Source organism: Lithobates pipiens, unplaced genomic scaffold (assembly GCF_037356315.1).
Source record: "Lithobates pipiens isolate NorthernLeopardFrog02 unplaced genomic scaffold, aLitPip1_a1.2 Scaffold_16, whole genome shotgun sequence".
Classification (NCBI taxonomy): domain Eukaryota; kingdom Metazoa; phylum Chordata; class Amphibia; order Anura; family Ranidae; genus Lithobates; species Lithobates pipiens.
In genome coordinates, this window is record NW_027507748.1 from 446,627,183 (window position 1) to 446,648,411 (window position 21,229).

Here is a 21,229-nt window from a genome sequence, read left to right on the forward strand (position 1 = left end):
TAAAAGCAGCAGCAATCACTGTAATGAGTGAACTCTCAATATAAGGTAAATTAATAGGGGGGTGTGTGCGCTCGCTTTTAAATCAAAGACAAAGAGAAAACAAACTATGTTTTAAATAACAGCCAAGTCTAAGTGAATGTGAAATACGTGAACCAGCACAAACAATCAGTACGTAAACTTAAATAAACTATGTGAACTTACACAAGTAAAGAAATAAATAAAAGTGACTTAGTGCAAAATACGAGTTGCTGCATACATAAAAAATGCATGCACCATATATCTTAAATATTTCAAAAAAATAAATAAAATATGATAAAACAGTGATGTATGCTATAAACCATATATCTAAACACAGTGATAGCAGTGTAGCAAGCTAAAGTGTCCCAAATAAGATGCAAACATGCAACTCAAAAAAAATCGCAGCAAAAAAAATTGAAATTAAAGTGCAATGTGCCAAACGGGGAACAATCCTCTAGTGGTGATCCGTGCCAGTGGTGCTAGCGCTGGGTAATTACCTCCCCACTGCAAGATAAGCAGCGAAAAATCACACAGGTAACCAGGTAGCAGAGGATGGTCCAAGGGATGGCTGTGCAGCAAGATCTTGGGGATAACACTAATGTCTCCAGTTTCCTCGTATATGGTCATCAGGCTCAGAAGGATAAACCGCCATAGTGTAGCATTTTAAAACACCCTTTTATTCAATAAAATAACTACTCACAAGGAAATGTAATCACAGCAGACCGCCAAGCGTCTAGCCCGGATGCAAACGTCACTTCTGGGAATCCCAGTTGAAGTCCTATTGATGACGTAACGCGTAGGAACCGGAAGTGACGTTTGCATCCGGGCTAGACGCTTGGCGGTCTGCTGTGATTACATTTCCTTGTGAGTAGTTATTTTATTGAATAAAAAGGCGTTTTAAAATACTACACTATGGCGGTATCTTTTGGTTTATCCTTCTGAGCCTGATGACCATATACGAGGAAACTGGAGACATTAGTGTTATCCCCAAGATCTTGCTGCACAGCCATCCCTTGGACCATCCTCTGCTACCTGGTTACCTGTGTGATTTTTCGCTGCTTATCTTGCAGTGGGGAGGTAATTACCCAGCGCTAGCACCACTGGCACGGATCACCACTAGAGGATTGTTCCCCGTTTGGCACATTGCACTTTAAATTCAATTTTTTTTGCTGCGATTTTTTTGAGTTGCATGTTTGCATCTTATTTGGGACACTTTAGCTTGCTACACTGCTATCACTGTGTTTAGATATATGGTTTATAGCATACATCACTGTTTGTTATCATATTTTATTTATTTTTTTGAAATATTTAAGATATATGGTGCATGCATTTTTTTATGTATGCAGCAACTCGTATTTTGCACTAAGTCACTTTTATTTATTTCTTTACTTGTGTAAGTTCACATAGTTTATTTAAGTTTACGTACTGATTGTTTGTGCTGGTTCACGTATTTCACATTCACTTAGACTTGGCTGTTATTTAAAACATAGTTTGTTTTCTCTTTGTCTTTGATTTAAAAGCGAGCGCACACACCCCCCTATTAAAAGATAGGACAAACCCCAAAAAATTCTTCAAATATATTAATAGTAAAAAGGTCAAGTCTGAGCATGTAGGCCCTTTACAAAATAATCTGGAGTGGGTGACTGGGCACAAAGAGAAGGCTAATTTATTAAATACTTTCTTCAGCTCTGTGTACACAAAGGAGCATGGGGGAGCTCATGTCCATAATGGGGGTGATAGTGATACAGCCCCAAATGATCCACAATGGCTCAAAAGTGATATGGTCCAGAAATATTTCGACAGAATGATGGCATCCACCCACAGATCCTAAAAGAATTGAGCTCTGTAATTTCAGAGCTCTTGTATCTAATTTTTAGGGACTCCTTAATGACGGGAATAGTCCCACTGGATTGGCGCAGGGCGAACGTGGTGCCTATATTTAAAAAAGGATCGAAGTCTTTACCAAGTAACTATAGACCTGTTAGCTTAACGTCTATAGCTGGGAAGATACTGGAGCGTTTAATAAAAGACCACATCGACGAGTTCTTGCTGAACAAAAACACTTTAAGCAACAGACAGCATGGATTCATGAAAGACAGAAGTTGTCAGACAAATCCGATTTCTTTTTATGAGGTGGTAAGTAAAACCTTGGACAGAGGGGTGGCGGTGGACGTGGTATACTTGGATTTTGCGAAAGCGTTCGATACAGTTCCGCACGCACAGCGCATGTGTAAGGTAAAGTATAACAGTTTGGAAATGGATAGAAAATTGGCTAAAAGACAGAATTCAGAGAATAGTGATCAATGATTCTTACTCTGAATAGTCTAAGGTTATCAGTGGTGTACCCAAAAGGTTCAATGCTGGGACCCTTACTTTTTAACATCTTTATAAATGATATTGGGTCTGGGATCAAAAGTAACATTTCCGTCTTTGCAGATGACACCAAGCTATGCAGTGGAATAACGTCCTTGCAGGATGTCTCCAATTTACAATCCGACCTCAATGCTCTGTCTAATTGGGCGACTATGTGGCAGATGAGGTTTAATGTTGATAAATGTAAAGTTATGCACTTGGGAGCTAAGAATATGCATGCATCATACATGCTAGGGAGAGCACAACTGGGGGAATCCATAGTGGAGAAGGATCTGGGGGTTATGGTAGATCATAAGCTCAATAACAACATGCAATGCCAAGCTGCTGTTTCCAAAGCAAGCAAAGTCGAGAGAGATCTCGAGAGAGAGAGATCTCGAGAGAGAGAGATCTCGAGAGAGAGAGATCTCGAGAGAGAGATCTCGAGAGAGAGAGATCGAGATTTTTGCCTCTGTTCAAATCATTAGTAAGACCTCACCTGGAATATGCAGTTCAGTTTTGGGCTCCAGTTCTCAAAAAGGATATCGGGGAACTGGAGAAAGTGCAGAGAAGGGCAACCAAACTGATAAGAGGCATGGAGGAGCTCAGCTATGAGGAGAGATTAGAGGAACTAAATTTATTCACTCTTGAGAAGAGGAGAATAAGGGGGGATATGATCAACATGTTCAAATATATTAGGGGTCCATATAGTGAACTTTGTGTTGAGTTCTCTGTACGGTCAACCCAGAGGACACGGGGTCATTCTTTACATCTAGAGGAAAAGAGATTTCATCTTCAAGTACGGAAAGGTTTCTTCACAGTTAGAGCTGTGAAAGTGTGGAATAGACTCCCGCCAGAGGTGGTTCTCGCCAGCTCAGTAGATTGCTTTAAGAAAGGCCTGGATACTTTCCTAAATGTACATAATATAACTGGGTACTAACATAGGTAAAGTTGATCCAGGGAAAATCAGATTGCCTCTTGGGGGATCAGGAAGGAATTTTTTTTCCCCTGCTGTAGCAAATTGGATCATGCTCTGCTGGGGGTTTTTTTTCCGCCTTCCTCTGGATCAATTGTGGGCATACAATTGGGTATTTGGATTGTACGATTATTTTTTATTTTATTTGTTTTTAAGGTTGAACTGGATGGACTCGTGTCTTTTTTCAACCTAAACTAACTAGACTAACTATGTAAACTATGTAACTATAAGTATAATTTCTAAAAATAACTCCAAGGAAAATTAGAGACCAAGTCATACAGGTTTCTGTCAATCTGATATTCACTATAAACTCATAGAAATGTTTGCACCCTACAACTGTATATGTCCATATCATACCTATTTGATGTATACCCATAATGAAAAAAACATGGAATATTTACCCAATCATTGTCTTCTGCATTGCTGGCGAGATGGGTTAATAAAATTGGTGCTTTCTGCCTGGAGTTTACCTTTTAAATTTACCTATACAATGTGAACCTTAAAAGCAAAAAACTTTGGGACCGGGGCAAAAAAAAATAAAAAAATAAAATCTCCTACTAGTACGAAGGCTGGCCAGAGAAAAAGAGAAACATCCAGTTTAATGGCACAAGAGTCTCCTTTTTACCCTGGCTGCTGTTCAGAAGAGTAGATCACATTTTTCTGAGGTAATAAAAAAAATAAAATAAAAAAAAAAAAAACACACACACATACAGAAGCTGCAGGCCTCATATGCACTGCTATACCCAACAAAACTATGCATCACCTCCAGGTGGTGCAAACCCACTACTTTGAACATACCACTGAAGCCTCAGCGTGGACTTCTTCAAACGAGAACATACTCTGGCAGGCTCAGAGGCCTATGGCTGAAGACTGAAGCTCCTGGATACTGCTAAATGCTCTTTAATTTCTCCCCCTCGGATGAGGGAATTGTTGGAAACACACATTAGTGGCCATACAGACGGTTCATGGGACCTGCTGTCCCCCAGTTTTTGAATTTCTGTTAACAACTCGGTGCCTAGGAGAGCACATTGCTCATGCCTTCGCAGGCAAGAGCCCTTTGCAATCGAATCACCTGCCACGCTGCAAGTTTGGAGCATTGTTGTGCTTATCCAGTTGGTTTCTTCTTAGGTAAGTTGGTTCTAGCACAGCAAAATATTCTCAATATTAACCCACAGGGAAACAGTAATTGCATCTTTAAAGTAGACTCGAGTTTGTCCCTGGTGTATGGGCCTGTGTCCGAGGGAAAAGCCCCTTCCACATCTAACGCTCCACTGGGAGCATGCAATATTTTTCTCCTGCAATGTATATACTTATACCCTTACAATGACGCCAGTGACAGTTCTTGCTTGGAACATTAGGGGGCTACACGACAACTTAAAATGCACAATGTCATCCTTGCTTCGGAAACATTTGCCTGCTATTTCTGCAAACTTTGGCTGGGTGGGGAAGGCACACCACGCCACTCACACCTCGTACTCTAAGGGTGCGAGTGTACTGGTCCATAGCTCATTAGATTATGAGGAGCTTGACTCAGTTTGGCTGATGAGGGGGAAATATTTCTTTTGCTATGCAGGTTGTTTTTTCTTAAATGTATTCTTGCTTTTGTTTATATACCGCCTCTGTATAATAATCAGGTCCTTAGAGCCCTATTGTAATACCAAATGAAGTAGCCTGAGGTGCCACTTTATGTCGTGGGAGATCTCAATTGCTATACAGACCAGGTTTTAGACAAATACCCACCTGTTGAAGTGGGGCGTGGGACTCGCCATACTGCCCTTTAAAAAAAAAAAAAAAAAAGTGAAGCGATTCGCCTGCTTTTCCAAAAGCTACTCTTCGTTGTCACATATAGACTTATGTTTACGCTCTTTTGTGGCTGAACAATATATTGCGGAGGCTACATATGCCCTTAGAAGTGTATCGGATCACTCTCAATTGATTATGCAACCGGAGGCTCGACCTCTTGCCACTGTGGCCAAGGCCCCATTGAAAATGAATGTGTTTTGTCTACATCCAATGAGCAGACTGAATACCAAATTATAGACTTCTGGTGCATTCATACTGATGGTGTGTATGCAGACAATACCTGGGAGGCCTTTAAGGTTGTCCTCAGAGGAATATTTATTAAAGAGATTCAGGCTATTAAGTAAAACATGAATGCCCAGAGGGGAGGGGATAGAACGGATGGCAGAGGATTTGGAGGCAAAATTCATTGCCAACCCAAGAGACACTAATAGGGATTATGGCATGGCTGTCAGCTCAGGAAGCTCTCTACCGAACCCCTGCTTCGGCGGTGGAGTGAAAAGTTTTTTTTAATAGGATGGCCTTTTACGAGGAGGTTGAGCACACTAGTCCCATATGGGATAATTATCATCAGGAAATAGTGAAACTGCCCTATGGCACGAAGTGGAAACAGTTTGGCATCTCCTATATGACTCATTTTCAGAGACGAAAAATTGAGGCCCATTTCTGAGCTCCACGAGAACTTTAGGATCTCCGCATCTATGCACTTTTATTACTTGCAAATCTAACATGCGGTCAACGCCCAGAGGGGTGTGGATCAATAGTCCTTAGATTCTATTTCCAATTACCTGTTTGAGGTTACCACATACAAAGGATTTATATCTTGCTGCTTAATCTCTTCCTACGGGGCTCTCCTCTTCAGCTAGTGTCCCAGTGGAAAGAAGACGTTGGGGCATTTGAGGAAGAGCAATGGGAGGAAGCCTTGTAGGCGGTTGCCCAGTGTTCTTTGAATATGGCTCAGAGACTATCATAGCTCTATATAATCCTCGGGGTACATTACACACCGGCTAGGCTGGCCTGCATGGGGGGGGGGGGGGGGGGCGAGACCCAACTCCACTTGTACTAGATGCAGTAGAGAACATGGAGATTTAATATACCATTTATAGAGATGCCCAAAGCTACACCTATATTGGAAGAAGGTCATTAATACACTTAATATAGTCTTTTAGGCCCATATTCCACTGGACCCTGAACATTGCTTACTAGGGATACTAGATAACCTCCCAATAGAGGATATCCCTAGACAAGCTATTGCTAGAGCTCTCTTTCGGGCCTGTAAAATGATTGAGACACTGGAAATCTACAGAACCTCCCATTCTGCAAGAAAGGATTACTCAAATGGGTGAAACCCTCTGCCTGGAGAAACTTATTTATTAACAAATTGTTATTTAGTGACAAATTATAGGCCCCCTGGTTAGATGTCTCAGGTTTAGCTCCAGTAGATTTGGTTTATAACGGTATATTCTAGAATTGAAAGATTATATATTCCTGTCATGTCCAAGTTTCACACTTAGCAATTGTACAGGTCTACCTAATGAGACCAAATGAGGTTAGGGTTGGTTTTAGGGATAACACTGGATTAGAAATAGGTGTAATGTGGTGAAAAAGTACATTGTTTGAATTGCATTTTCCTATGCTCAATAAAACCTTTAGTTGGGGAAAAAAAAAAAAAAAAAAAAAAGGAAGCAGAAAAAAAACACATTCTCACTTTAATAAAATGTCTTTCTTCAATACTAGATTAAAAGGTTATCGTGGTGTGTAGTGTGTTTTAGTCACAGTGTGAGGTTCCTAAACATGTGTATGTGTGTCATAAAAAAAGTATTGGTACTATTGTTGCAGGTTATGGGTACCTGCTGTGCACAGCTGCTTTATTTTTTACAGTTACAAAGCAGCCATTACTGACTACTCCCTAAAAGCAGCAGGTAACAAAATGTTCCCCTGCCCTCATGTCTCCACTCCTTATCACTCATTAGCTTGGAGTATTTCACTTCAAAAGCAATGCTGACAAACTTATCAGGTCCAGAAAAAGTCTTTTAAGATAGAAAAGAAAAACAAAAAAAAAAAAAAAAAAAAAAAGCTATGGAAAACAAAAACTAAGGAAATCAGAGAACACAATTCTGGCCACCAACAACCCTCTATTTTTAACCAATCGGTACAAATGTTCAAACTTGCATTCAGTAAATGAATTTTATGTTGGCTTAGTTAGCCATGCACAGCCATTGTCCTATGTATGCAGACAGCTCTTTAAAAATGAGCATGTAAAAGACAAAAATCTAATATTATAATATATATATTAGGAACTTTAATGGAATCCCAGTCTTAGTCCGTAGGGTTCAATATTGAGTTGGCCCACCCTTTGCAGCTATAACAGCTTCAACTCTTCTGAGAAGCCTGTCCACAAGGTTTAGGCATGCGTCTATAGGAATGTTTGACCGTTCTTCCAGAAGCACATTTGTGAGGTCAGGCACTGATGGTGGACGAGAAGGCCTGGCTCGCAGTCTCAGCTCTAATTGTGTTCTATTGGGTCAGGCCACTCGAGCTCCTCCACCCCAAACACACTCATCCATGTCTTTAGGGACCTTACTGGTGCCCAGTCATGTTTGAACATGAAGAGGCTATCCCCAAACTGTTCCCACAAAATTGAGAGCATGAAATGGTCCAAAACGTCTTGGTATGACGACGCCCGAAGAGTTCCCTTCACTGGAACTTAGGGACCAGGGCCAAGCCCAACCGCTAAACCCCCCCCCTCCACCAAATGATTTGGACCAGTGCACAAAGCAAGGTCCATAAAGACATGGATGAGCAAGTTTGGTGGGGGAGGCCTGCACAGAGTCCTGACCTCAACTAGATCGAAAACCTTTGGGATGAATTAAAGAGCTGAGCCTGCAAGCCAGGCCTTCTCATCCACATCAGTGCCTGACCTCACAAATGCACTTCTGGAAGAATGGTCAAACATTCCTATAGACACTCCTAAACCTTGTGGACAGCCTTCCCAGACGAGTTGAAGCTGTTATAACTGCAAAGGGTGGGCCAACTCAATATTGAATCCTACGGTCCAAGATTGGGATGCCATTAATGTTCATGTGTGTATAAAGGCGGGCATCCCAATAAAAACAAAGATAAATCATTTCAGAACTTTTTTCCACCCTTAATGTGGCCTATAAATTGTACCTAAAAAAAATAAATAAAATAATGTGGTTGCATACGTGTGCACACCTTCTTATAACTGGGGATGTGGCGGTGTTCAGAATTAAGCAATCACATTCAAACTTATGTTAAAATAGGAGTCAGTACATACCTGCCATCATTTAAAGTGCCTTTGATTACCCCAAATAAAGTTCAGCTGCTCTCGTAGGTCTTTCCTGACATTTTATTAGTCACATCCTACAGCAAAAGCCATGGTCTGCAGAGAGCTTCCAAAGCATCAGAGGGATCTCATTGTTAAAAAGGTATCAGTCAAGAGTACAAAAGAATTTCCAAGGCATTAGATATACCATGGAATACAGTAAAGACACTCATCAAGTGGAGAAATTATGGCACAACAGTGACATTACCAAGAACTGGACATCCCCCCCAAAATTGATGAAAAGGCGAGAAGAAAACTGATCAGGGGGGCTGCCAAGAGGTCTACAGCCACATTAAAGGAGCTGCAGGAATATCTGGCAAGTCCTGGCAGTGTGGTAACAACAGTCTCCCATATTCTTCATATGTCTGGGCTACAGGGTAGAATGGCAAGACGGAAGCCTTTTCTTACCAAGAAAAACAAAGGCCAGCTACATTTTGCAAAAACACATTTGAAGTCTCCCAAAAGCATGTGGGAAAATGTGTTATGGTCTGATGAAACCAAGGTTGAACTTTTTGCCCATAATTCCAAAAGATATGTTTGGTGCAAAAACACTGCACATTACCAAAAGAACACCATACCCACAGTGAAGCACAGTGGTGGCAGCATCGTGCTTTGGGGCCATCTTTCTTCAGCTGGAACAGGGGTCTTAGTCAAGGTAGAGGGAATTATGAACAATTCCAAATACCAGTCAATATTGGCACAAAATCTTCAGGCTTCTCCTAGAAAGCTGAACATAAAGAGGAGCTTCGTCTTTCAGCACAACGACCCAAAGCATACAGCCAAATTAACAAAAGAATGGCTTCACCAGAAGATTCGAGTTTTGGAATGGCCCAGCCAGAGCCCAGACCTGAATCCAATGGACAATCTGTGGGGTGGTCTGAAGAGGGCCGTGCACAAGAGATGCCCTCACAATCTGACAGATTTAGAGTGTTCTTGCAAAGAAGAGTGGGCAAATATTGCCAAGTCAAGATGTACCATGTTGAAAGATTCATACCCAAAAAGACTGAGTGCTGTAATAAAATCAAAAGGTGCTTCAACAAAAGTATTAGTTTAAGGCTGTGCACACTTATACAACCATATTCAATTTTAGTTTATTTTTACTTCCCTCCACCTAAAATATTTCAGTTTATTGTCCAACTGCGTTGTACAGGTCACATTAAAAATGGTGGAAAAAGTTCTGAAATTATTTACCGTATGCACTCGAGTATAAGTCAACCCGAATATAAGCCGAGGCACCTAATTGTACCACAAAAAACTGGGAAAAACGTATTGACTCGAGTATAAGCCTAGGATGGGAAATGCAGCAGCTAGTGGGTAAACAATGCCCATCTGATTTTTTTTTAGACGGATTTTGGCTCAAACTTGTCTAGCATACACGTGGTCGCACAAAGTTGTCGGAAAATCCGACCGTTCTGAACGCGGTGACGTACAACGGGACTATAAACGGGCCAGTAGCTTTCGTCTCGTAATTTATTCTGAGCATGCGTGGCACTTTGTCGGAATTGTCTACACAGGATCAGAATTTAAACTATTGGATTTTGTTGTGAAATTTTGGATCCAGCTCTCAAACTTTGTGTGTCGGAAATTCTGGACGCAAAAAGTCTGATGGAACCCACACACTATAGGCTTTTCTGACAGCAGGATTCGATTGCACATTTTCTGTCGGAAAGTCCGACCGTGTGTACAAGGCATAAACTGGTAACCTGTAAAAGTTTTTTAAAACGTTGCCCATGGATAAATTCAGGCATCGTAGTTTGTCGCCATTTCACATGCATGCACAATTTAAATGTTGTCATATTTGGTATCCATTTACTAAACATTACCTTATATTTTACCAAAATAAAAAATTAGGTATATTGCGTTTACTAAAAATGAAAGTATTTACCGATAAATTTGAGTTTTAAAAATGGCTGCACCAATATGAAAAAAACAACCCCAGCTTTTATCCTCCAGGGCCTCTGGTTTCACAAAATATCGTATATAAGATTGTGGGCTTCAAAGTATTTTTCTTTTTCTAGAAAGATGATTAACATGTATGTGAAAAGTTTAAAAACTGGCCCGGAAAGCAAGTGACTAAGCCCGGAACACACAATATAGGGTGGTTTGACATGTTGGCATGACCTGACTTCTATCAGAAATCTGCAGACCAGCACAACATAAATGCTCCCGACTTTATCAGAGGTAATACAAGAGCATTTTGAACAGTTTGCTAAACTGACTGAGTCTATGTCCTCCTGCTGATACTAAGCCAGACCTATTTGGGTAACTATCTAATAAATAGAGATACCATCAATCTTGGATTTTAAATATCAAACAAACACAAAATCTAACTAATCCCAGCAACCCCATTATAAAGGGGGTGAACAAAGGCAGACATGTTTTACCTCTAGCCTTGGTGACAATTATGACTCCCTATAGATGCAAGCTGATTGATCGTGAAGGTACCTACCAGTGCTCCACAGTACCACCCATCAGTGCCACCTATAAATTAATCAGTGTGTCATTACCAGTGCTGCCCATCAGTGCCACCTACCATTGCCCATCAATGTCATCTGTCAGTGCCACCCATCTGTGCAGCCCCATCAGCGAATACCAATGGAGGAAAAAAATTACCCATTTGAAAAATGTTATAACAAACATGTTTTTTTTTTTTCAAAAATGTCTGTCTTTGTTTAGCAAAAAATAAAAACCCAAATGGTGATTAAATACCACCAAAAGAAAGCTCAATCTGTGTGAAAAAAATTATAAAAAAGTTAATTTGAGTAGTGTTGCATGACCGCGTAATTGTCATTCAAAGTGTGACAGCGCTGAAAGCTGAAAATTGGTCTGGGCAGGAGGGGGGTTTAAGTGCCCAGTAAGCAAGTGGTTAAAATGTTAGTTACATTCAAACAAAAAAAAGGAGCAAGGGTCAGAACGGATAACAGACAGACATAATGTACAGTCTAAACAGGTGGCAGGCATACAAACATAACCAGAAGGACACAAGTTCAAACCTGAAATGTAGACAGAATTTGCAAAAAGCATACCCTTATGCCTAGTACACATGATAAGACTATTATATAAATGATTTTTTTTTTTTTGCATGCTAGTCTCATATCAAAACACAATAGGTTACTGATGCAACGAAAATTCTCGTACAACAGAATACAACTTCGGAAGTGATGTATTTTCGTTTGTGTGCATTCATGGTCTTGATCACTTGATTTTTTTTTTCATACAAATAGTGCACTAATTACATGAAAAGCAGTCATTCTTGATAAAATAAAAAACGTATGGATTAGAGAAAGAAGAGGATTCAGTCAGTTATCTTATAAAGACATTTTTTTGCATTTGAAGGTTTGACAGATTGGTTGGTTACATTCCTGGAATGCCAGTATTGCTAACTTTTTTTTTTTTTTTTTTAAACTAATAAATTGATGGGTTTAGTTCGGCTTTAGGATTTATTGCTGTTTAGGGGCTCTGGGCTTCAGTAAACTGGCAGCCTCCAGCAAGAACAAACAGGAGCAATGCTGGAGGCAATTTACAGCACTCACTAATTTTGGCAACTAATATTGTTGAATGCATGTTCCTTCCAAAAGAACATTTTAAGTTATGGGTAAAGTTCTGCTTTAAATGAGTTATAAAGGCAGGTTTTACCTTAATGCATTAAGGTAAAAAACCTTCCGTGTTTAGCAGCCCCCCCCCCCCCCCCCCCAAATTACCTACCTGAGCTGCTCCTCTCTCCAGCGATGGCCACAATCCCCTCAACCATCCAGTATACTCCCGATTGGCTGAGACAGAGCAGCGGCGCTATTGGCTCCCGTGGCTGTGAACCAAAGTCAGCCAATCGGGAGAAAGGAGGCGGGGCAAGGTCAGGGTTCTGTGTCTAAATGGATACACGGAGCTCTGACTCAGCTTGCTGAGGGGCACTCATGAGGAGGGAAGGGGCTAGGAGCAGCTAAGAGGGACCCGAGAAGTAGAGGGGGGGTCCGGGCTGCTCTGTGCAAAACCAACTGTACAGAGGTGGTAAGTATAACATGTTATTTATTTATCACCACACTAATCCCCCCCCACACACACACCAAAGAGCCTTCACAATCACTTAAATCTACGGTCCTCAAAACAGTCTATGCTTACCAGCTCAGAGAATTTCTTCACTACTTGTCTTTGTTTCAAATTGGTTTCTCCATCCAGATTGGCAGTTTCTATGTGACATAGCCCGTCAGGGTCACTGGAGGAGAGCAGCAGTATATCAGCAGGGATGATCTCATTGCAGCGTAGCTGGATAAAATCACCAACTTGTACTTCTTTCCAGTATCTTTCCACATACTTTCGCTCACTCCTAAAGAAAACACAGTAGTACAAACACTGAGTCTTAATAAAGAAAGTACGATTTTGTGTCTTTTTTTTTTTATTTAGAAGGAGCTGTTACAAGCACAATTTTCTCAAACATTCTTGCATTTATTCGTGCATGTCTGCATAAGTCACAGTTTAATACAATGTTTCCAAAGCATAGTGGCTCCCTTCATCAAGGCAATGTAAGGCTCCTTTTACACGGGTGTTTTGGTAAAGTCTGCCTGTAAGCCTGAATACGAGTCACTAGAAAAAGCTGCAACCAATTTTAGTGTTCTAAAAACTATGGCACATGTATACGTTTCTTTATTTAAAGCTGAATTCCAGAAATTCAGCTACTTTGTAAAATGTGAAGGCACACTACGAGTTAAGTCGAAGGAGCTGCACGACATCTCCTGGACTGATCTCTATATCTGAGAGCTTTTTATTACTCTGCTGGGAATTATACTTGGGCCTCAGGAGGAGAAAGGTACACAGAGCAGCTATATCCACCCCTCTGGGCCCATTCACAGAAGCGTTTGTAATTTTTTGAATGAGTTCACATAAACACAAAGGCTTCTGTGATTGGGCAGGAGGAACATGTATAGCAGCTGCATTAAGACCCCTTTCACACCAGGCGTTTTTCAGGCGCTATAGCGTTAGAAATAGCGCCTGAAAAACGCCCTAAAGAAGCTGCACCATTGTCTGTAGTGTGAAAGCCCTGAGGGCTTTCACACTACAGCGGTGCGCTGGGCAGGACGTCAGAAAAAAGTCCTGCCAGCAGCTTCTTTGGAGCGGTGAAGGAGCGGTGTGTTTACCGCTCCTCCACCGCTGCTGCCCATTGAAATCAATGGGGCAGCGCTGTATTGCCGCCGGCAAAACGCCGCTATTGCGGCGTATTGCCGGCGGTTTAACCCTTTCGCGGCCGCTAGCGGGGGGTAAAAGCGCCCCGCTAGCGGCCGAAATCCGCCGCAATTCCGGCGGTAAAACGCCGCTAAACATAGCGGCGTTTTACCGCCGCCACTATCAGCGGTGTGGTGTGAAAGCAGTCTAACTCTAAAAACTTGAAGGAGCCGAGATTAGAGCCTCTAGCGTCAGAGCTCTGGAAGTTGTCTTCCTGGCGCATAATACGTAGAAAGAAGAAAGAAGAAAGAAGGAAGAAGTCAAGCGAGACGGCATGCACTTTTAATATGCATAGTATGCCTGCACTTTTTACAAAGTTGCTGAATTCCTGGAGTTCGTTAGACCTCGTACACACACACACGCCGAGACGCAAGTTTTTCTGAACTTGTTGTGCAAGGGCACAAAGACAATTATTATTCTCTATGTGTACTATTCAGACCACAACACTAGTATCACATGCAAATAAATGTAGAAATGATCCTCCAACAATGGGACTCTAAAAAGGCAACCCAACACAACTATTAAAATGTCATCATAAAGGATCTTTATAGTAACAAAACCTAAAATATAGTTTCATAAAAACAAATATTGCTGTACGAGTAGAGAAATACTGGTGAGTGCTGGATACAACGTATACAGATATACCCCTAGAGCCCCACAAAAAAAAAAAAAAAAAAAAAAATGAATAATAATAATTTGGCAATAGAGGTAGAAAAAGAACCCAACGCGTTTAAGAAAATCTTTTTTTCCCCCCGACATGACATCAGCACTGTGGTGCGAACAAGGCAGTAAATGGTGATGACACAGATTGTGATGTCTATCTGCAGAAAATGTGCATTAAAACTGATGTCAATGTGCATGCAGACTCAATGAAACATTGGGGGGGGGGGGGGGGGGGGGGGGGGGCGGTAGGGGGCGCATGTAAAGGTTGCCTATTGTAGTCATTTGTGTATTTAGATGTCACCAGCCAAAATGCTAAAACGTAATGTTTGATAGTGAACTGCATCTCAAATAGCAACATGATCTCATGATTAACTCTGAAGACATTACATTAACTTTTCATTAAACAGCAAGTTATTAAAAAGTTACAAAAATATATTTTCCATATTTCAAATCAGTTTAGCAATGTAACAGAAAAAGCATGCCAAAATGTGTGTAACAGTGGTGCCAACTTCCTTAACTGCAGACAAAGTATATACAGCTGTTGAGCCTTTCTAGTAATACAAGTTTCACCAAATCAAGTTTCAGTATCCATGATCACAAGCACCTGTTCTGTACAGCATCCTTGTTTAGAAAAAAAAAAACACACACACACACACACACACACACACACACAGGGGTGGCTCTCCCATTAAGGGCGCCGCCCCTCATCTACACCACCCCCTATATGGGTAATGGATAGATTCATGCATAGCATCCCCTTCAGGATGCCAAGAGCATAAATTACAGCGGTAAGGGTGTTTTGTTTTTTTAAAAGCACCCAATTAGAGCCATAAGCAAATAGGGTGGATTTGTGGTGCAGAGCATTGCGCTCGGAGCCCACCCAGGTGTGTTAGAAAAGCAGAGGAGGAGGGAGGAGGGGGAACGGTGGAAGCCACTGTGGTCCACACCACAGGAGGAGGAAAGAAAGCTCCCAGACATGCTGCCCACCCCCTTCCTAGATGGGGTAAGTGCTGGGCTTTGATGTCTCGACTAGCCGCCACTGCAATGGAGACAAACCAATGCTCATTTTTGACTGCAGGAGTGGAGAAAATCTAAAGGCTCTGGATTAAAAATCTCTTGGAACTATTGTTCTGGTCCTCAGTCAGGTAAAAACACCCCACCCCAAACGTTTGTACTGTACAAGATTGAAAATGGATTACTGCATCTCTATACACTGGTATAGTAACTTCCATACATTTAGACCCCTTTCACACCGGGGCGTTTTCAGGCACTTAAGCCTTAAAAAAAAAAAAAAAAAAAAAAAAAAAAAAGCGCCTGTAAAGCTCCTGAAAGAAGCCTCATCTGCAATCCCAAATGTGAAAACCCGAGTGCTTTCTGGCAGGGTGTCAAAAAAAAAATAAAAAAAAAAAAAAAGTCCTGTAAGCAGCTTCTTTGCAGCGCTGCTCAATACTAAAGCACCTGAAAAACGCCCCAGTGTGAAAGGTGTCTCAGTGTGAAAGCACTCAGGCTTTCACATTGGGGGTTGCAGATGAGGTTCTTTCAGGCGGGTTTTTTTTTTTTTTTTTTTTTTTTTTTTTTTAACGCTAAAGCGCCTGAAAAACGTGCAGTGTGAAAGGGGTCCAATATGGTAGTTGAAGAAAAATTCATTACATAAATGATGGGTTCATAGCACTATCTAACCAGGTATGGCTAGCATTAGTCTTTATACAAAAGAGTATCTGTACAGGAGCAGAAACCACAGATATGACCTCGCCTATGTGCAACTGCATCTCCTCCAATGTCCAGATCTATTTCTATGTTTTTTTTCTATGTTATAAAATGTTTCCTACTGCATTTCTCTACCCATGTCCTCCATGAGCTCCTGAACCTTTTCCCCTCTTACTTCCATTTGTTCGGAAGCAAGGCAATGCAAGTTTGCGGTCTTGTACACCATTTTATGCACACCGAGTCACGGGCATCAGTTTGGAGAACATTTAGAATGCATTGACTGGTGCATTTGAATTCTTTCTAGCAGGTTTTGCACCCCCACCCCTTAACAAGACCCTATAAAATGCAACCACATGTTACAGCGTTACGCTAGATCATGTCCTCGATCCAACAAGGTCACTAAGATACCCCCTCAGTGCCACAAAGCCTCATTAACCATCTCTGTCCACCATGCAATAACAAAGAGTTGGTACCCGGATATCCAAAGGGGATTGAGAGAGAGAGTGTATTGCTCACGAGTGGGCCCAACAGAGAGATCTTTTCAAGTGGCCATGTAGAACCAAGGAGGTGAACTGAAAAACAAATTGATTGCAATAGAATTTATGTGACATACCTTTACAAATTAGATTCAGCAGTAAATTGAAGGCAAACAAAATAAATGATTAGTTTACATGTGAAAACTGAAGCATTTGATTATTTTGTTATTTTGAAATGGCAAAACAGGATGCAAAAATAGGAAGACAGTAAATGTAAGGTATCCTGTGTATGTTTTTATAGTAATCTCATCTATGAATAATACAATAAAAGGGAGCAGCAAAAGTCACAAATTTAGTACCATTATTTTATGTTCTTTATGGTTTAATCAAATAAGGACCGAGCCGCTTTTTGAAATTTGTTGTTTACAAGTTAAACTTTTTTTTGCTAGAAACAGATCATGGAGATCAAGGAAGGAAGGAAAAATAATATCCTGGTTTAAATGAAAACCTGTCACTACTTTTTGGTAGGAATTCAGGATCAGGGACGCAAATCCACCTTATCCTTATGCATGATCAAATATGGCTCTTTACAAGCTAGAGCCACTAGTTCTGATACTCTTCTAGCAAGAAAAAAATGGCAACCAAAAAGAGTTCTCTCTTGTCAAAAGAACCAAGGGAATTTCCTGCAAAGGCTCAAAAGGCTGACTGTGCAAAGCCAATAATACCCAAAATTTAGATCCCAAGGATTTAGAGGTGCCTTGATGGGGGATTGACCTGTGTTACCCCCCTGTATAAAGCTACAAACCAGAGAGTGGGAAGCAAGAGGCCATTGAAAGAAACACTGACAAGGCCGAGATCTGGCCCTTGATAGTACTCAAGGTCAGCTTCATTTCTAATCCCATTTGTAGGAAATCAAGTATCCTACCTATGACATACTTCCTGGGGTGCCACACACCTGGATCCACACTAAGAAACATATGCCTTCCAGACTCTATAGTAAATTATTCTGGAAGCCGCCATCCTGGCATTAATCAAAGTAGACACCACTGAAGGAGATAACCCACAATCGTTTAGAATGTGAGTTTCAATAGACAAACCATTAAATTTTAGCATCTGTAAGGTAGGATGGAATACCGGGACCTTGTGCAAGAAGGTCTGGCCATAATAGCAGAGTCCAAGGGACTCCTACCGCCATCTTTAGGATCTCGGCAAACCAAGATCTTCTGGGCCACCAGAATCGCCTCCTTTCGTTCCTGTTTGATCCTGCGGAGAAGACGCGGAAGTAGCAGAACTGGAGGAGATGCATAGCATCAGTGAAAACTGATCCCATGGGAAGACTAATGCTTCTGTTCCGCATGCTAGCGGATCCCTCGTTCTTGACACAAAGTTGTCAACCTCGTTGTTGAATCTTGACGTATATAGGTCCACACCTGGAATACCCGATTTCTGACATATCGCTAGGAAGAGGTTGGGGTGAAGAGACGCTTCCCCCAGAAATAATTGTTGGCAGCTCATGTAGTCTGCCCACAGATGGGCAAGGAATGCTGTGTTCTGCCTAAGCTAGAACATGATTCAACTCTTTTTGGGCTGGGTGGTATTATCAGGTTGAATACTGACAGGACAATCTCATAGTCTGACCGTCCAAGATCCTAGGGCCAGACGTAAAGCCCGAATATCCAAAATGTTGATAGGCAAGGTCCTTTCGACTTTGGACCATCTCCTCTGGACAGAATCTTCTTCCAGGACTGCTCCCCAGCCTAAAAGGCTGGCATCTGTTGTCACCACTTTCCAGGATACTGGAAGAAAAGATTTCCCCTTTAGGAGGTTGCTGGATATCAACCCCCAATTTAGGCTCTGACGTACGTAGGGAGCCAAGCGTATTGAAAATCCAAAGCCTGAATATTTTTGTTCCAGGCGGACAGGATGGTGTATTGTAGCAGTCTTGAGTGAAACTGCGCATAAGGGACGGCCTCGAAAGGAGGTCTCCATTTTCCCTAACAATCTCATGCACAATCGAATGAAAGGATTTTGCTTTGTTTTGAGAAGTTGAATTAGTCCTATAATGGAACTGATTGTCTGGGGTAAGAATACCTTCTTCTGTACAGTATCTATGACCAGCCCCAAGTACTGTAATCTCCTTGATGGTTTTAAAAGGAGGATTTTTCCAGGTTGAGTATCCAACCCAGAGATTCCAGGTAAGTTTACAGCTGTGATCAGCTCTGGTACAGACCCGAGACTGAATGATCTATTAACCACTTTCAGACCGGACCAATTTGCTGGTCAAAGACCAGACCACTTTTTGCGATTCGGCACTGCGTCGCTTTAACTGACAATTGCACGGTCGTGCGAGGTGGCTCCCAACAAAATTAACGTCCTTTTTTTCCCACAAATAGAGCTTTTTGGTGGTATTTGATCACCCCTGCGGTTTTTATTTTTTGCGCTATAAACAAAAATAGAGCGATAATTTTTGAAAAAAAAACGCATTATTTTTTACTTTTTGTAATAATAAATATCCCCCAAAAAATATATAAAAAAAACTTTTTCCCTCAGTTTAGGCCGATACATATTCTTCTACATATTTTTGGTAAAAAAAAAAAAAAAAAAAATCGCAATAAGCGATTATGATTGGTTTGCGCAAAAGTTATAGCGGTTTACAAAATAGGGATAGTTTTATAGCATTTTTATTATTATTATATTAATATTTTTTTAACTAGTAATGGCGGCGAGTCTGCGATTTTTATTGTGACTGCGACATTGTGGGGGACCCATCGGACATTTTTGACACATTTTTGGGACCATTGTCATTTATACAGTAATCACTGCTAATATAATGCAGTGATTCCTGTGTAAATGACACTGGCAGTGAAAGGGATAACCAGTGGGTGGCAGTGTAGGGGTTAAGTGTTTCCTAGGGTGTGTTACTAACTGTGGGGGGGGTTGGCTTTCATTTAGTGTACACTGATCTCTGCTCCAATCACATGGAGCAGAGATCAGCGTCACTAGTTGCTAGGCAGAATGGAAAAATGTTGTTTATACAGCATTTCCTCCATTCGGCCGCTCCGTGAGACGATCGCGGGGATGCCCGCGGCGATCGAGTCCGCGGGTCCCACGACCGGCCTCACGGGGGTCCCGACCAGCGCGGGAGCGCGCCGCCGGCGGCGCGCTCCCGATGGCAAGGCGGCAACGAATATTGGACGTACATGTACGCCAATATGCCTGCCCGTGCCATTCTGTCGACGTACATCGTCGTGCGCTGGTCGGGAAGCGGTTAAAAGCAGATTGTCTAATTAGGCTAGGACCTTGTCTTGAGCCCTTAATCTGGCTAAAGGAGGTGCCAGAATTTTGAGAACACATGTGGTGCTGTGGCTAGACCGAATGGCAGGGCCACAAACTGAAAATTATGATTTTCTATCTTGAAGCGCAGAAATTTCTGGTGAGCGGGAAATATTGGCACGTGGAGATATGAATCTTTGATATCGATTGAAGCCAAAAATTCCCCTCCTTGCAGGATGGAAACAACCGATCAGATTGACTCCATGCGAAAGGATCGGATATTTAAGTGCCGATTCAGATCTTTGAGATCTAGAATGGGTCTTAACTCTCAGTTTGGTTTTGGAACCATGAAAAGGTTTGAATAAAAACCTGTGCACTGTTCCTCTAAGGGAACCTCTGATATCACCAACTGGATAATAGATGATCCAGAGCTAGAAAGACCTTTTCTCTGGATCCCTGGGAACATTTGATATTTCCAAACGAGGAGCCGGAAAATTCTCTGAACTCTAGTTTGTAACCTAGAGAAACTGAAAGAAGCCACCCATCTGTCTTGGCATTGTTCCTGCCAGATCTTTGAAAACTGCAGGAGCCTTCCCCTCACCCAAGCGAGTGGGGGTGCCTCTTCATGAAAGGAGGCTTTAGCATTCTGCTTTGTGGGCTTTCTGCCCAAGATATTTTGACCCTGGTGCTGCCCTTGGGGTCTTCCCCTTGAACCTGACAGTTGAGGCCGTCGAGACTGCCTAGAGGTTGATGCCCCTGACACAGGTGAGGAAGCACGCTTAAAAAAAGGAGAAATGTTTTAACTTCTTTACTGGCAAGTTTTTCCCATTAGAGATCCTTTGGATGTATTTATCCAGATAGTCTCCAAATAGCCGTGCACATGAAAGGGGAAACTGGCCAAGAGTTTTTTTTACACTGCTTCGGCTGACCAATTTTTCAGCCACAGAAATTCTGTGAGAATGCACTAGTCTAAGCATAAGCTGTGAGGCTTGAATGATAGAATCTTTCATAGCATCTACAGTGAAACATAGTGCGTCTGATACACCAGCCCATTGCTGGGCCTGCTGATCAGGCAGAATCTTAAGTATCTCCACACAACTGTTCCTTAATGGACTGAGATACATCAATTGCCGCAAGAATCGGCTGCGCTACTCAACTTGCTAAAGACATATTGCTTTTGGAAAGAAGTTCCAACTTTTTATCTTTGGATCCTTTACCAATAACGCATTATCCACCGGACACGTCAGACTCTTGTTTACTGAGGCAATAGCAGCCACAATTGCTGGAACAACCCCCCCCCAATTTCTTATAGAAATCCTCTCCCATAGGATAAAGTGTGGAGAATTTCTTCTTAGGAGAATAATAATATTTTTGTTTATCCGGATGTTCCCATTCAGAATACATAAG

At 41.7% G+C, this 21,229-nt stretch overlaps 1 protein-coding gene across 1 annotated transcript in view; it reads right to left on the reverse strand.

Moving 5' to 3' along the window:
* Positions 1 to 21,229, reverse strand: part of ATP10A (ATPase phospholipid transporting 10A (putative)) — a 243,916-nt gene that overhangs the window by 174,377 nt on the left and 48,310 nt on the right. The window contains exon 2 of the mRNA XM_077482771.1: positions 12,606 to 12,810. Within this exon, the coding sequence (XP_077338897.1) occupies positions 12,606 to 12,810 (205 nt within the window). The remainder of the gene's footprint in view (positions 1 to 12,605; positions 12,811 to 21,229) is intronic.